At 35.6% G+C, this 18,304-nt stretch overlaps 1 protein-coding gene across 19 annotated transcripts in view; it reads left to right on the forward strand.

Annotated features, from left to right (window-relative positions):
- Positions 1 to 18,304, forward strand: part of PAM (peptidylglycine alpha-amidating monooxygenase) — a 157,935-nt gene that overhangs the window by 79,431 nt on the left and 60,200 nt on the right. For all 19 annotated transcript variants that reach the window (XM_047089912.1, XM_047089920.1, XM_047089897.1 and 16 more), the window contains exons 7-13: positions 1,318 to 1,366; positions 2,750 to 2,817; positions 4,168 to 4,248; positions 4,537 to 4,613; positions 4,931 to 5,034; positions 12,443 to 12,627; positions 13,694 to 13,759. In XM_047089912.1, the coding sequence (XP_046945868.1) occupies positions 1,318 to 1,366; positions 2,750 to 2,817; positions 4,168 to 4,248; positions 4,537 to 4,613; positions 4,931 to 5,034; positions 12,443 to 12,627; positions 13,694 to 13,759 (630 nt within the window). The remainder of the gene's footprint in view (positions 1 to 1,317; positions 1,367 to 2,749; positions 2,818 to 4,167; positions 4,249 to 4,536; positions 4,614 to 4,930; positions 5,035 to 12,442; positions 12,628 to 13,693; positions 13,760 to 18,304) is intronic.

An 18,304-nucleotide genomic window follows, 5' to 3' on the forward strand; every position in this document is an offset into this window, starting at 1 on the left:
AACCTCACTAATATTATTATGAAAATATCACCACATTGGAATTTGATTTAGGAGATTAGATAAAGATCCCTTTGTAAAGTGACAAAAAAAAAGAACCTGATTAAATATAAAATGTTTATCTTTGAATTTATTCCTGCACTATCTTTGTTAAAATCAATCTTAATACTATATCGAGAAATTTCCTTTGTGTTTTATGGCCAAAGTATTAAATAATGATTTGTTATACTTTCTGAATTTTATATCTGGTAAATCAAAATGCATATCTTGTTAGTTAGGTTACCTATTTTTATATATTGCTGTATGAAGCTACCTTTGTTTTTCTCATAAGAATTACAGCTGAAAGAAGGAAATTCCCATAAACTATTCTAGCTGCTGTTATTTGTTAGCATACTTCACTTCTTAATTTCAAGTATAAATCTGTCAATCTTGCACACACACAGTAGTTATTTATATTAAATCAACTCAAAATTGAGATATAATGTGTTATAAATACTTAGAATAAAATGTGAAGTAAAAAGAATTTAGCATATACAGAAATAGAAGGAATGAGTAAGTATGAGTTACTACTCATGGTCTCTGTGGTGACAGATCAGCAAGTTCAACAGAGATAAAAATTAGGATAGGTCATTTAAATTTTTACCTTCTTTCTACTTCAGGAAGGCAAAGGCATAAGGAAAAGGATTTGTCAGAGGTCTCTAAAGGGTCCTTGACAAAAATAAAGAGATGGTTAGAGGCTTGCCACTGCAGTTGGGGTGCAAATTAGCATCAGGTCTCTATTTAGGAGGGAAGAATGGGCAAGGCATAGAAGTTAAACAAAGTGATTCCTATTCATATATCAAAAACATTGCAGACTCTAAACATGGTTGTATCTTGAAAGCTCAAAGTATGGACTGCTACTATTTTTTAAAAGTAGAGAGACTAGTTGTCTGGAGCCACCGTGGAGCAAACCATCCAGTTAATCAACTTTTCTGGATGTTTCAACGAGGTCGCTCATTCATAAAGAGCAGCAACAACTTTCTTCTCTAAGCTTTGACTAGTATCTTGAACGTCTGCAGGAAAGCAGTTGACTTAGCAGTTTGCGGTGTCAAGAAAAAACCACAGACTTTTATTGTCATGATGCATTGGAGATTAAATATATTCATGAATATGAAAGTACTCTGCAAACTATAAAGCACCATTGAGATAAAACATAGTTGGGTGTTTTTAGTGTTGAGTTATAATCGTTTAAAATTTATTAGTTTGAAATTCGATTTTCACATTTTCATATTTAAGATGTGTATTGTGTGTGTGTGTGTGTGTGTGTGTGTGTATTTTCAGATAATCACAAAGACTGTTCTGGTGTGTCCTTGCACCTCACCCGCCTGCCGTAAGTACTTCCAGTTACCCCAGCTCAGTGACATCTTTAAGATCTTTGAGAACTTAAAAGTGGGAAGTCCACTGGATTCATTGTCTATTGCTGTATAACAAATTACTCTAAATTTAGTGGCTAAAACAACAAATATTCTGGGCACAAGCTTAGCTGGGGGCTGTGGCTAGTGGTCTCATACAAAGGCTGTGATCAAAGGCTCAGCCAGGGTTTCAGTCATTGGGAGCGAGGAGTGGGGAGGGGTCCCCTGAGGTGGAGCCATGTCCGGGATTACTCACATGGCTGTTGACAGGATTCAATTCCTTGCTGGCTCTGGGCTGGAGGACTCCCTCATTTCTTGCCTCGTGGGCTCTAAACAAGACAGCTCACAATATGGCACCTGGTTACCATCACACCCAGCAACAGAAAGCAAGAAAGGGCATGTAAGATAGAAACCACAGCCTTTTTGCAGCCTAATATCGGAAGTTACTGAATAATACAGAAGTCTGATAGGTGAAGAAAAGAGTTGCCACAAATCTTTATACTCTGACTCCTATGGAAAAAAAAGTGAAATTGCATTTGCCTTATTCTGCTTGTTAGAAATAACAAATGCTTAAGTCTAGTTACTATGCTCAATCCATGCTTAAGGGAAGAGGATTCGACAAGGGCATGAGTGTCAGAGCTAAGATATTGAGAGCTAGCTATTGGGAGCTTTATTATAAGCCAGGATTCTCCAGAGAAATCAAACCAGTAGAAGGCACACGCACATGCATGCGTGCACGCACGCACACACACACACACACATATATGTATAGAGAAAGCCAGATTTACTTCAAGGAATTGGCTTACATGATTGTGGGGGCTGGCAAGTCTGTGATCTGCAAGGCAGGCTGGAAATTCTGGCAGGAGTCAGCATGCAGACTCGAGGCAGACTCCAGTGCAATCTGGAAGCAGAATTCCTTCCTCTTCCTGGGACCTCAGTCTTTTCTCTTAAGAGACCTACCCACAGGGTGAATGGTAATCTGATTTACTCAAAGTCGATAATTAACATGTTAGTTACATGTAAAAAATACCTTCAGAGCTACATCTAGACCAACGTTTGACCAAGCAACTGGGCTATCACTTGCTTCACCAAGTTAACACATAGGATTAACCATCACAGGAGCCATTTAGAGACTGCTTTCCAAGTGCACCATGCCATAAAAATGTGTTTTTAATTCCTTGCCCAGGAAATTAAGTTATTTTAAGAAAAACATCTATTCTACCTCTTTTTCCGTATTGTTTTGTTTTAGTTTTCACGTGAATCTTATATTATAGACTGGTGTACTGAACTATATCTTGTTTTTCTAAGGCCATAGTTTTGATGTTTCAAATAGTTAAGATAAATCTTATTGTTTCCCGCAGACAGCCATTAATTGCTGGCATGTACCTTATGATGTCTGTTGACACTGTTATTCCACCAGGAGAGAAAGGTAATTATTTTTTCAGATTTACGATGATCTCATTACTTAATATATAGAAATGCATTTACAGAATATTTTTATTTTATTTTTTTTTTCAACGTTTATTTATTTTTGGGACAGAGAGAGAGACAGAGCATGAATGGGGGAGGGCCAGAGAGAGAGGGAGACACAGAATGGGAAACAGGCTTCAGGCTCTGAGCCATCAGCCCAGAGCCCGACGCGGGGCTCGAACTCACGGACCGCGAGATCGTGACCTGGCTGAAGTCGGACGCTTAACCGACTGCGCCACCCAGGCGCCCCTTACAGAATATTTTTAATAAAATTTTGAAATGACCAATATCTCTGAAAACTAAACCAATTCTTATTATTATCCTTAGATTTAAAATAGATTTTTGTATTATTCTAAGCCAGTAGTTTATTATCATCCATTCTTTTATTGAGATGCTAAGAATTAAGGTCCATGAGTAGGTAGTAAGTTATGTAAATGAAAGAATAAATCCTGAGTATTTTACAAATCAATCTTCCATTCTTTAGATGCCAAAAACAAACCTCATAGCATACTGCGACATAAACTTGCTACAGAGAATATCAGGTTCAAAATCAAGAAGTTAGCAAATCTTGATTTGACTCAATCTTCAAATTCAGATATACTGAGCTTAATTCTCTGTTTGTAAAATGGGGATAATAATAGCTGATTCTCCTAAACTTACTAAAAGCTTTTGGAATAAGTGTAATATTATTTATCAGTGTATCTGATCTTCTGATGAAAATGCCCTATTAAATATTATTCATTTGTTTTTACTGGGAATCTTTTAAAGCTAATGACAAGTATGGTATCATTGTTACTGCTTACTTATTATCAAAGACATATTTATTGAATAACTACAGTGTTTTAAACTGAAGGGAAAGAGATGTATATGAAGTGGTTCCTTCTCAACAGGAGCTGTCAATCTAATTACCTTAGGTGTTTGCAATTTTTCAAAAATCCTTATTTTCTAAGAAATAAAAACAATTTTTAAGCTTTTTCAACTGCATAAATTTCATGGTAAAAGTAACAGATTAAGCCTATGTTTTTCCTGACGGTATGTCTTGATTTGGTCCTAGACATTTTGTTTGTGAAGGAAATTAAATGTGAGGGCAAGAGGTTATTGCAAGAGGGTAAGAAGTCATCTTAGAAAATTGGCTGGCACATAATAAGCATGTAATATCCACTGAGTACATGAATGCATGTCCACTTTATAGGAAAATCCCTATACCTAGCATCTTGTACATACTGCTACCTATACATACTTTTAGACAAGAATAATGTTGTTTTCCAGCTGGATAGTGACCTGTTTTCTGTGTTTTCATTTCTAACAGTGGTGAATTCGGATATTTCATGCCATTACAAGAAGTATCCAATGCATGTCTTTGCCTATAGAGTTCACACTCACCATTTAGGTAAGAACTTTAAACTATAGGTTAAATTATAAATATTTACCATTGTGCTTGCTAATGCTATAAATGTACGATGTAAATTATATTTGACCTTAAGTCTGTTTCTATGAAAGATGTTGTTGCATAATACCTTGAAATTCTATATGTTTTTTCATATCTTTTCATTACAATACCTAGCGTTTGGGGTTCTGACAATATTCAGATTTTATTTTGAAAAAGGAAAGCAAATAATGCCTTTTATTTTTCTAATACTTTATGATATTATATGATTCTAATTTATGTTCATTACAGGCAAGGTTGTGAGTGGGTATAGAGTAAGAAATGGACAGTGGACATTGATTGGACGCCAGAGCCCCCAGCTGCCACAGGTGTGTAGAAACTAGTTTAATTTTGAGAGAAAAAATGTTAATCAGCAGATAATAATTTTAGAAACCCTCATAGAATCCTTGTGAATGTCGCTAGAATCCTAGCGTCTCTAAATCTACCATTGTTCTGTATCTAAGCTGTGTGTAACTGCCTTTTTTACAACTTCCAACTTGATGGTTTCTCTTAACATTTCTAAACAGACCTGCACGTGTGTGTCTTCATCCTTTCTACCCAGGGCATGCCAAGCCTCACATTATTAAAGCATGCAGTTCTGGGGTTTATTGGCAATATTAATGAATTGTGTTTATCTTCTTGGCAGGCTTTCTATCCTGTGGAACACCCAGTGGATGTTAGTTTTGGTGACATATTGGCAGCAAGATGTGTATTCACTGGCGAAGGAAGGACAGAAGCCACGCACATTGGGTATGGTTTTGCAAATTTCGCTATTTAAAAGTATTTTATTGGGGCAAGGCATGATTATAAGTGACATTTATCTTTGTGACTGAATCACAGGCTTTCTCCTATCATGAGCAATTATAATAAAGTATATATAGCCTTTTCTCATTTTAGAACTGAGTGATGAGGATAAACTCCAGAACATGTGCTTATTTTTTTACGCTTGCCTTCCTCCTTTTTATTCAAAGCCTTCCATATCACACCTCCATATATTATACTTGTCGCAAGAGTGTATATTACTTCCTCAGGCTCATTTAATAAAGAAAAACATAATGGAAAATGAAATTTCTTTCTCAAGTGTCCTTTTGCCCTATGTTCAAATTTAGGTAAATATATAGCTTCCACATTTGGTGGTGTCCATTAATTACTCAGAACTGTGATTTTTTCTGCCTGTTAAAACTTCTATGTATTCATTGTTTTCCAGTTGTTTAGTCAACCAAATGAGAATAATAATATGTAGCACTTTTCTCAAAGAGAACATTGGACTTTAAACGGTTCTTAAATATTGAGCCTCTTTGAAAGAAGCATATTTTTTATAACATTAAGTAAAATTTTCAAAGCACTATGAACTCTTTCAAAAAAAGTTTGCCTAAATTAAAAATGAAAGATAAAGGCCCTTATCATAGTTTTTTGTTGTTTTGTTTTGGCCAGAAAAGAACCAAGGAGCCTTCTTTCCATGTTAAAGTAGGTTATAAAATATTTACTGATGCCACCTGGAAGCTGGAATTTTAAACTACTTGTCTTTGATCAAAGAGAAGTTATAGAAAGTAGGCACCTGAAAATATGCACGAGATGTACTAACGATGATTCTTACAATGACAACACCAGCTATTGGTTGTCAGGGGAAAGGGAAAAGATGCTGAAGCAAGTAAAAGGAAAAAAAGGCGTTTGAGACAGTGGAATAGGATTTTTTATTTCTCTCTAAGATGATTTTTATATTAATAAACATCAATTTTAAGGCTAAAGATAGAACAAACAGAAAAAAATTATCGTTATATTAAACAAGAAGTTTCTAAGAGTTTTGCTTTTGAATAAATTTTTTAAGTTTGGGAGTCTTGAGGAAAACAGCAAAATTACTGAGTTGCATGATTGGTAAGTAAGAAAAGGCTTGACAAAGTAGACAAAATTAGATTTGAAGGAAAGAATTAGACATTTACTTCTCACGTGAAGTAATAGGAGTCACAGGGTATTGATCAGCTATTTTCCACTCTATGTTAGCGTAGACCTCCACAGCTTTACTTAAGTACCATTGGTGATTTTATTAACCTTTGAAATAGGTAAACAAAGTAAGAAAAAAATCCCTTTCAACACGTTCTGTGTATTAGTGTACAAGTTCAAGTGTGGTATAGGTAGAAATTTTTGCTGAAAGCCCCCTTAGCAGTTTGGAAGGACTTATAACTTTGACCAAATTATATCCTTTGAGTGTCCTCTGTGAGGCAGTATGCAACATAAAAATTAGTAACTTGTTAATAGTGCCAAAATGAGAGGCCAAAGTAATCTCAGGAAGGCTCTTTCATTTTTCGGAGTTCAGAACTAATTCCAAATAATTCTAGTCTTTTTAAAAATATGCATTTTGCTTGGGGCACCTGGGTTGCTCAGTCGGTTGAGTGTCCAATTCTTGATTTCAGCTCAGGTCATGATCTCACGGTCATAGGATTGAGCACTGCATCAGGCTCCATGCTGGGCGTTGAGCCTGCTTGAGATCTCTCTCTCTTGCACGTGCACACACACTTTCTCTCTGTCTAAATAAATAAGTAAATAAATAATAAAATAATATCCTACAATGACTGTAAATCCCATGTGGGCTAAAGGGAATGCCATTTTGAAATATAAATGATAATAGAAGGAAATTACAGGAAATTAAGTTATGGGATGAGCCCATATTCGGAATATTTAATTTATATTAAGAAAGCAATTTTTCCCAGTGAAATGATAACCTAATAAGACAGGCTTGAATAAAATTTGAATATGAATAATAATTCTCATAACAACACATGGTATTCCTATAGCACTAATATGCATTTTAGTTTTAGAAAGGTTATAGCATCAATGCATTCATTTTGTAAAATAATGGATACTACTTCCATAGGGTAGTATAGAATTACAGTTGAGAATGTAAACAGTAAAAAAAGAAAACCAGTATTTTATGAGTCTGTTAAATGATACTCTGTAAAGTTCCTCTCTCTTTTCTCCCTTCCTGCCTAACTCCCAACCCACATACATGAACATGCACTCCCTCTGGGCACAGGTGTGAGCCATGAGCAGGAAGCCTACTCAGATGCAAGCCCACTTATCCACAGGTCATATGGGGCTAGGAGATGTCCCTCCATGTCCTGGAAGAACCACCTGCATCAAATGTTTAACTTTCTTCTTCTGCAGCCACCTGGAAATTAGGTTTTACAGGGAAATTCTATCAGTGACCTACCAGGATTTTCACTGAGTATTCTTCCACCCAATCTGAGCTTAAGTTTGTAGTAAGCTAAAAATCTTAGGACTGGAGGAAATTTTGCCTGAGTGGAACAATGATAGTTAACTAATAAAAAGCACTTTTTAAAAATAGGGACTGATATTTTCATAGCAGGGACTCAACAGAAAATACAACCATTAAAAAATGGTGGATTTGGGGGGGGGGTGCCTGGGTGACTCAGTCAGTTAAGCGTCTGACTCGATTTCAGCTCAGGTCATGACCTCACGGTTCCTAGGATCAAGCCCCGTGTCAGGCTTTTTGCTTATGGCATGGAGCCTGCTTGGGATTCTCTCTCTCCCTCTCTCTGCCCCTCCGTGCTTTCTCTTTCTCTCTCTTAAAATAAATAAACATTTTCAAAAAAACAAGGGGATTTGGGGGCATCTGGGTGGCTTAGTTGGCTGAGCATCTGACTCTTGGTTTTGGCTCAGGTCATGATCTTGCATTTTGTGGGTTCACACCCCGCATCGGGCTCTGCGCTGACAGTGCACAGCCTGTTTGGGATTCTCTCTCTGCCCCTCCCTGGCTTGCTTTCTCTGTGTCTCTCAAAATGAATAAATAAGCTTAAAAAAATAGATGGATTTAAAATAAGACGTATTAATTTACTTAATGGTGATATTTTTTTAACCTAGATATATTAAATTTCTTTTTAAATAGTAAATATGAATATGTCTTAGACAAAGTTGCACCTATGTATATACTGGCAACATAGTACTACCTAATTTATGTAAAAGCAGTATTTTGTGGCTGACTGCAGTACCTATTTTATATTCAATATGAGACTTCTCTAAATTCATTTCTAATATTTAGTCAAGTTTAAACAAACCAAAAAAGAATTTTATTAAGTCAGTTAATTAAGCTAATTAAGTCAGTTAATTTCCCAGAAAGTTTATATGCTAAATTTTGAAATTAACTCTTGAGAATTGGTAGATAATATTTACCTATTTGGTCATTTTTCTTGGTCGTATTTTTCATTTGGAACCAGTTATTTCATGTACATATGAGAATGTCTGATGGATATTCATAGATATCAAATACAGTACTTTAATCAACATTTTAAAGTATATTATATGCAAAGATAAAGGTATATGATCAATAACTCCTTAATGTATAAGTTTAAAAGCACCATGAAACCCCTTATGAAACAATTCAAAGTTTTGAAAGTTTTTTTTAACATTTATTTATTAAAAAAAATTTTTTTTAACGTTTTATTTATTTTTGAGACAGAGAGAGACAGAGCATGAAGGGGGGAGGGACAGAGAGAGAGGGAGACACAGAATCAGAAGCAGGCTCCAGGCTCTGAGCCATCAGCCCAGAGCCCGACGCGGGGCTCGAACCCACGGACCGCGAGATCGTGACCTGAGCTGAAGTCGGACACTTAACCGACTGAACCACCCAGGCGCCCCCGTTTATTTATTTTTGAGACAGAGAGAGACAGAGCATGAACGGGGGAGGGTCAGAGAGAGAGGGAGACACAGAATCTGAAACAGGCTCCAGGCTCTGAGCTGTCAGCACAGAGCCCGACACGGGGCTCGAACTCACAGACTGTGAGATGGGGACCTGAGCCGAAGTCGGACGCTTAACCGACTGAGCCACCCAGGCGCCCCATGAAAATTAAGTTCTGTAAAGTGTTCATATTTCTTTCCAAAATTAGTATTTCCCATCATTCTTTTTTTTTTAATGGGATTAGGGCTGAGGGCATGATCAATGGAAGGAGTATCAGAGTCACAGTGTACAACAAGATTTGGGTTTCTTTAAAATGGGACATTTGAGAATATTTTGTACTTTCTTAAACCTCTATTACATATGTTTATATGAAATAATATATTTTACTAAAACCTTCATAGAACATAGATGATAAATAGGTAGATAGATAAATAGATAGCTATAAATATTCTTCTGGAATGCCTTAGACCAAGTTCATAAAATTAACCTGACTCAGCAGTATGATATATTAGGCGTAACTGGTTATGCCATAACAAGTTGTAAACATTTATTAAAATAGAATATTCATTCTTCTTTCCTTCAACAAATATTTATTGAGGGCTTAACTATTTTCAGGTTCATCACACTTTGTCAGATTGAGAGCTAGCTGATATAAAAAGTAGTAATCACATAAGCACTTTATTTTGCTTGATGAAAGACCTGCACCACTGTAATTTTGGAATACAGCTGGTACTAGGAGGCATTGTTCAGGGAATCACATTGGCATTAGGAAATGCATAAAGGGCTATTCAACAGAGCCAGGGCCTACGTGTGAACACAGCCTCCCAACATACTTTCTCATGTTAATAGTCATTAGGTTGACAGAGTTGAATTGCCCGTGTTGTTCTTTATGGAAAATAAGGGTAGATGTGTCAGAATTCTCCCTTAGGAATACAGAAAGCAGTTTGATTTTTTTTTAAGTTTATTTATTTATTTTTTTGGGGGGGAGCATGCACACTCATTTGCATGTGAGCAGGGGAGGGGCAGAAAGAGGGAGAGAGAGAATCCCAAGCAGGCTCCGTGCTGTAGCACAGAGCCGATACGGGGCTCGATTTTACAAACCTGGAGATCATGACCTGAGCCAGAATCAAGAGTTGATGTTTAACCAAAAGCAGTTTGATTTAACGTCATATTTTTTTGTTACTGTTGAGTGGAAGAAAGAAGGATGTGGAATAAAATAGGCAAATTAGTTTGCTGATATTAAGGGTGTCTTGAGTCCTAACCCATTTAAGAAGTGATAGTTTCCCTGTCAGATAGGAACTCAGAGTTACCTCAACTACAAGTTCAGTTATGGATGGAAAGGAATAAAGTATGACTCTTTTCTTTCTCTTCAGCTCTTTAATGAAATTTTCTGTATGACAGCAAAGATTCTTAAGTTATTTGACCAGCTCAATATTGTATCATAAAATCGGTGTCTTAAAAAAACTATATTGGTGAGCGGATTATGCTATCTCACAGGCATGTGTTTAGAGATGAACATGGGCATGATGTTCCCGTACAGGTAAAATATGGGAGGATCTGTCCATGGATTGGTTGCAAGTTTCATTTATTACTATATAAATTTATTAATATTTTACTTTCACTAATTGGAGAAGCATACATGATTATTTTGCTTTCCCTCTCTGCATGATGATTCAAGGTCTCCTAAACTAGAGCCACATCCTGAATTTCTTCTCCCTCATCTCTGTCCCTTGATCTATATATTTTACTTCCTTTTAAACAGGGGAAGGGTAGATAATATGGTGAGAGGTTCTGGTTTTATTACGTTGACACCAGCCATTTCTTTTATAGCGCATAGTTTTCTGACCAACTCCAGCAATGTTAAAATGGAATTCTTAGGAATGGTGTTTTGACACATGAAGATCTGTGTAGTGAACAGGTGTTTGTTTGGGATTGCACCTCCCCATTTGCTTATATTTCACGGGAGAAGCAATTACACTGACAGGTATCAGATTCAGAGAATGAGAAGCCAAATGACTTTTAAAGCATGAAAAGTGCTTCCCATGGCAGGGATTCATTCCTCTGGTCTCTCAGGGGCTCTACATTTTCAGACCTTACAGAAACTACATCCCTGTTTTGAAAAAAAAAAAAAATTTCCTTCCCTTGCTGATGTCATTCTGTTGCTATGGAGAGGAAGAGAGTGCCACATGACATTGCTGGAAAAATCACCACTGACGTATTTTTGTAGAGCAAATAGTCCACTTCATAGCTTGTTTTTTATTAGCAGAGGCTTGCTAAAAATTGTCAGAACACCAAAAAGGAAACATTCATCTGCGCAAACTACCTTGGAAATGAAAGTCTCATGATGGTGTACCAAAATTATTCCCTCCTAATAGTAATACAGAGAATGAAATACATGATAACCCACATGAATTGAGAAAGAAGAAAACATGTTTTAAACTAGTAGGCATAACTTATATTATTTGGAACTTTTATCTTGGAAATGTCTATCCCACTGTTTTATTTTATTTACTTAAGTTTATTTATTTATTTTGAGAGAGAGAGAGAGAGCGTGCACGAGCATGTGTAAGCAGGGAAGGGTCAGAGAGACAAGCAGAGAGAGAGAATCCCAAGCACGCTCCATACTGTCAGCAAAGAGCCCAACATGAGGCTCAACCTCACAAACTGTGAAATCATGACCTGAGCCAAAACCAAGAATCGGACACTTAACTGACTGAGCCACCCACACTCCCATCATCGCACTGTTTTAAAATCTATTTTTAATATTGAGTCTTTCACTTGTTCAGTGCTGCCCCATGGAGGTCTGAGTCTTTAGAAGAGCTTAGGATTGCTTTCATTTTGTATCACTCCTGAGGCTCTCTTTTCTTCCCTGATGTAGAAGCCAAGGTGCCAGTTCAGGTTTCAGGGATACATTTATGATGTCTTAGGGTCAGTACATGACTCTCCATTCATGTGACCATGAGGAAGAAGGCAGTTACCCAAAGCGAGATCCTAGACTCTCAGGGTTAAATGGAAGAAGGCATTTTTGAAGACTTGTAAATAATATATGACATTCCTGTTAAAGTGTCCTGAATTTTACCGTTATTAAATGAATAATTAAGATTTTTCTGTCAGAAAAGTACTTTGCCCAATCTCTGAGTTTTAGCAAATGGAAGAAGGGCTAAAGAATAAAAGGACTTAAAAGAGGAAAGAATGGCTGCTTAAATGCCATTTCCATCTGCCGTACTTGGTACTGCATGGAGTGAGTGCGAATGGATACTCCATTATGAAGTGGAAATAGGCCTTTGACACTGTGCTTTAGATACTGAAAACTGTGATGGGCTTTAATGAAAGCTATAAAATAAGTGCACAGTATTTCCACCTCTGAACCTATTGCTGGCAGATTTACTGGTTGTGTTTTTCTTGCATTAAGAATGTGTTTTATGTGAATGGCTGATTTGTTATGTCTTTTTTTTTTGCTTGCAGTGGCACATCTAGTGATGAAATGTGCAACTTATACATTATGTATTACATGGAAGCTAGGCATGCAGTCTCTTTCATGACCTGCACGCAGAATGTAGCTCCAGATGTGTTCAGAACCATACCACCGGAGGCCAGTATTCCAATTCCTGTGCAGTCTGATATGGTTATGATGCATGGACATCACAAAGGTAAAATGGGTATTAATTTACAGTACAATATGATTTCGTATTTTATATTTTCTTGCATATCACACTTGACTGTATGATTAATATTTAAAATCACCCTCCTCCTGTCACAATCACCTGTACACACAATCCAATTCCCACTTTCCCTTCTTTTGTAACCTGTTTTTCCTCCTGACATGTCCCCATCAAAACAGTTAAAGTGAAAAATCTCAACTGGTGATAACACAGATTAATTTGGGGGCCAAATCCAGAAATGTACCTCTTTTTTCATTCAATTCATGTTTTCTAGTTTCCCCATTTGATTCCTTCCATAGCAAGTAATGATTTATGTAATTTATGAATTTATACACCATGTTCTCAAGAGTGCTTCAGTTTGCCAATGAAAATGGTGATTGTCTCCAACCATACCCTAAATTATCTATTTTAATGGGCCTCCTCAAGCAAAGAAGAGTTTGTGATTTATGAGGCATTTCTAATCTTGGCCTTTTTGGTCTCATTCTCAGAATTGTTGATGAACTTGCTCTTCCTCTGCAAAATGATCATACTGATTGTCATTTTGTAAGTTGAAAATTGCAAAACCCACACCCTGTTTTATTGGATGAAGTATGCTGAGACTTCATTGAGTTTTACAAGTTCAATCTTAAAGTGCCAGAGCACCTTCTTATGTCTTCCTATTAGAAATTTTATGAATGAAGTTTACATAGCAATTAGGTCACTTATTAAGATCTTAATATATTTATAGAATGTGCCTTAAAATGTTCTTAAAAGACCCTTAAAATTTCAGTAAGTTCAGTTTTTAAAATTACAAGCAGTTTTATTAATGCATTTTTAGTTTGGTATCATGTATGTATTACTGAAAGGGTAGTTGATTTAATTATTAAGTCAGAAATCTTCTTCTTAATTGGTGGTTACACTGGAGATTTTTGCGAATTAAATTCTTAATGCTATTGTTTTTATGAAACATAAGACCCTGAAAATACTTTTATGTTGACGGCATATTTCCAATAAGCTATTTAAAGTATATGATATATCCCACAAATTTATGCTCAGTTTTTTTGATCCTTTACAGAACCAGAGAACAAAGATAAGACTTCCTTACAACAGCAGCCAAAAGGAGAAGAAGTGTTAGAACAGGGTATGTATGCATAGTTTTATAACTTGGCCTATAAAAGTGTTCATATTCCAGTTGGGCAACCAAATCTTAAAGTTACTAAGATATTTTAGGTCTTACCAGCCTCGATCCCTGTGTATTGCTGTGTTTATATAATATATAATTCATGAGAAAATGGTCAATTGTTGTACTTTAGCTTTGAAAGTAAAATTCCTTGATGTAATAATTTGGACCTATCAGATATTTCTTTGTTTTGGTTTACTTAATATTGTATCTTTTATATATAGCGCAAATATAATTGTTAGAAACATTCATTGGGCAGCATTTTAAACTTGAAAGGACTTTACCACTTAAAATCTTGTGTATTTTGTATGGTATGTTCATTGACTGTATTTGAAATAAATTAGGACTTAAACTTGCATCTGGCCTCTCTTAAGTCTTCTCTGCCTTCAGTAAGGTAGGTGTGATTACCAACTTAGGCATTTATAGTTTTATATTAAATTGCCATCTGATGAATCAGGAGAGCATCCTTCTTCCTCTGATCCATTTATTTGAAGCTGTAATACCTGGTCCTTGCATGTCATACACTGCATATCTTGGCACTGAAAAATATTTTCCTCAATTTTTTCTTACTAGTTGTTTCAAAGATGATACTTTGTGTTATGTGTTGGAGTATGTTATCTTATCAAGTCTTTTTGGCCTAGATAGGATATATTTTAAAACATTAATGTTAATGCAAACATACTTCTTAGGACAACATAAAGTGTACAGGAAATAGATATTTTCTATTGGCAACAGACAGAAATTTCTCACTCTTTGGATATTGTAAACCACTATTGGAATTCTTCACAATGTATCCTAGGAGGTCTAGGACAAAGATAACACTCTTGCATTAAGAGTATTTGCAAAATTAAAGAATACAGACTTTTTAAAGGGAAACATGCACTCTGAAAGGGAAATAAGGTAAACCGTAATAGAAATGTTTTTCAGTTATATAGAGTATGTTCCATAGCATCTCATTCCAACAAAATGGCCTTTGGGAAAAATAAAATAGAACTTTAGCTCAAAGTTGTTGGTACTTTTCTGTTGAGTCAAAAAAAGGGAGATGATGTTATACTAAATGGCTCATACTAAACTATTGAGTATGATTTAAATTAGCTAAATTTATCAATCCTTTGTGTATAATTGTAAGGAAGTTAGTAATTATAACCTAAATATGGTAGTATTAGTAATAGTGTTTGCTATAATTGTACTGAAATTTGATCAGACTTAAAATGAATCATTTCAATTTTGATATTGGACATACTGTTTGAAATATATGTCTTTGAAATAACTTGAGTCATCTTAGCATACTCTTCCAAATAGTAACATACGTGATACAGTATGGAATGAGACCATCATTTAGTAGATGTGTCTAATAAAAAGGTAAGTTTCTATGGAAACTTAGGCTGGGCTGTGTTTTCCTTTTCAAGTTTGTTGAGTTAATCAAGGGAGACACTGAAACTTCTGAAAGGTTAGAAACCCAAAAGTTTCACTAGGTGAAGAACCTTAAATGTCAAGTTTAACCTCTTCTTTTCAAATAAGATTTAGGACGGGTCTATCACTTATGCCGAAAAACCAAATTCTTTAAAACACTTTCATGTTTTGCCAGTCATTTACCCTTTCATATCTGATAGCATACATATAATATTAAGAAGTTTAAATATATCCAAAGACTTACTGATTCCAGAGAAGAATTCCATGGACACAGAAGACATTATTTTCTTATAGTTAGTGCTTTATTCTACTTACGAATAAAAGTGCTGTAAAGTTATTTCACTTGAGAAGAAAAAATATTCTTCTGACTGAATTTTCATACTACCGAAAATGGGCTATGGCATTCACATGTTGACATTAGTGGGTCCATAAAAATGTCACCTCCCAGGTTATTTGAAGACAGATACCTAACCAAAAACCATTCAATGTCCATTGTAGCCTATATATTATTCTACGGGCCTTTGGGGACCACCAGCCTGTAACTTAGAGAATATAAATGTATGCCAAATGCATATTTATACACATAGTCCAGTTGATTCACTAATGAGGTCAATCTGTCTCCTTGCACTACACATGGCAAATCTACTCATTACTAAGAGAGTAAGTACCCCATTCTTCTGAAAGATGTTGATTTGCACAAAATGTGTATTTGTATTCATTCCCTGAGTTGATAGATTGATCAGGGCTCTAATTATTCAGATAAATTATGCCATATCTGCTGATTTTAAAGTAAACCCTCCAACTCAACCTCCTGCCTTATTTTGGTGCTCTGGACAAAACAATTTATGTTCAGGTACTCCTCCAGGTTGTACTGATTCTTTTAATATTTTAAATCCCTAATAAATAAAAGCCATGAAGCATTTCAGTTGTGCCAGCCACAAGTTAACAGACAGCATCTATGTTGGTCACACAGAGGATGTCAGATCCCCAGTGGAAATAGAACACTTGTGGAGCAGGAAAGAAAAGACCCCAAATGTCAGAAAGACAAGTTCTCTACCCATCAGTAGCTAAATAATAGAGATAGTTCTTCCTGGAGAATACAAACAATATTATTTTTACTTCCTATCTTAATACATTGGAAAGCATACAGGAAGATAAAGGTCAAGATATATAATAAATGCTCCATTGGAAAGAAGGGATGACTTTTATTAAGGTAGTAAAAAAAGAGAGAGAGAAAAGTATTTATATGCTATAGGCTGAAAAAAAATGTAGCTCTGTCACATTATTTATCTGATACTCTGTTTCTCCAGAAGGAATAGAAGTGGGGTGTTTTTGAAATTCGAATCACTGAAATTGCTAGCTATTAATTTTTGTCAGGATATTAACCTTGATTGGAAATTTTACTAGAGTTTGAAAGAGACGGCTCAGATCTATGAATCTATGTAGTACTGCCCAGCCTATGCTTACAAACACGCTTACCTTCTGCAGTATCCTTGTATATATTTGCTTCCTGTAGAACAAAATTTGGTGTAAGGCAAATGTATCTCAGACCTTATCTCAAAAGATGTAATTATGAAGACATCAGAAGAGCCTCATTGTATGACAGCTTTACCTATCAGGTTGTCCTGGATCGTACAACAATGAGACACATTTTAGTGAAGCTTTAATTAAGTCTGTGGGAGGGCGGTGGGGGAGGTTAAAACATAATGTTTATTTGACTGAGTTGTTAAATAATATTCATTTAAAAAGATATGGAATTTAAGGAAAAGTATAAAGAATCAAATAAAAATCATCCATTATCCCCAGAAATATGGATGTATATGAACATCTTTGTGTGAAACATATATTATATATACATTATTTTAATAATGTTTAGATCATATATGCACAGTTTTGTATCCTTTTTTTAAAATATTATATCTTGAATATTTCTTCCAACTACAGAAATTACTGGCAAGCATGATTTTAATGCCTGCATAATATGTATATATTCCTACCTATACTGCTTTAAAAATAGCCTGTTTGCCTATAGGTGAGCTAATCTGTTAATGAGTTGATTATGTCTGCCTCCAAGCAGAAAAAACACTAATAGGTATTCAAAATGAACTGAAATGTTACTATCCTTTGAAAACACTATAAGTGAGGAATCACCTATATCTGTAATAAGTACAGTCAGCTAAACAGTACGACTCAATTAGACATTGATTCTGAGCAGAGAAAATGAATCCCAGGAGACTTCAGAATGAAAGGGTGGTGTTGAGGTTTCCCAGAGCAGACACATGAACATATCCTTTACTTATATCTTATGGTCGGCACTTTTAGGAAAGTAAAGTGTGTTTTGTAATTTCTCTATATTTCTTATGCATATGACTTCTCATATACGTTCGCTATGCCTGTGGTACAACCTGAGCTTTCTTTCAGCATTGTTTGGGTGAGGAGCTTGGGCTGAAACAAGGAAGCTTACCAGCTTCAAGCAAGCATCAGTACAACTACTATTAGGAGTGCTGATTTTGAGTGTTTCTCTCCTTTATAATTCAAAGTATAAGGTGCAGTATTGAAATTCTACATTGAATTCTGCATTCTGCAATGAAATTCTGAACATTGAAATTCAGTGTTAGTTGTATTGTGAAGATTTGATGTCTTAAAAAAAATCATGGCAGAATTGAAAGTCAAAATCTACAACGCCAGTTGTCCTTGTTATTATACATTATGCTCTAGACAGCATTGCTTTTGCTGCAGAAAGGGCCTTTTAACATGTTTTACTCGGTTTTCTCCAAACTCTTCTCATTGTAGTCTTTGTGCCCTCATATAATCAATCTTTCTACTCAAAGGTCAGCATGAGTGACTATATTCCCAAGGCAGGGAGAATATGACAAAAATACAATCTGTAGAGGGAAAACACTCCATGACCCCAGATAGTTAAAGGTCTTCAGACACCTTCTGTGAAACAGAATAATTTCACCCTGGTTTTATGCTAACAAAAATGAATTACCATTGGCATGTTTTATCAAATAAGCAGAATCAAGGGAACAAGGTTTCAACTTTAAAAGACAATAGTCTACTGCAAAAGCTTGTTAAAGTGACAGTTGGTAA

This window comes from Lynx rufus, unplaced genomic scaffold (assembly GCF_022079265.1).
Source record: "Lynx rufus isolate CCGP_SWC_20201006 ecotype Redwood Valley unplaced genomic scaffold, mLynRuf1.p SCAF_1, whole genome shotgun sequence".
Taxonomy (NCBI): domain Eukaryota; kingdom Metazoa; phylum Chordata; class Mammalia; order Carnivora; family Felidae; genus Lynx; species Lynx rufus.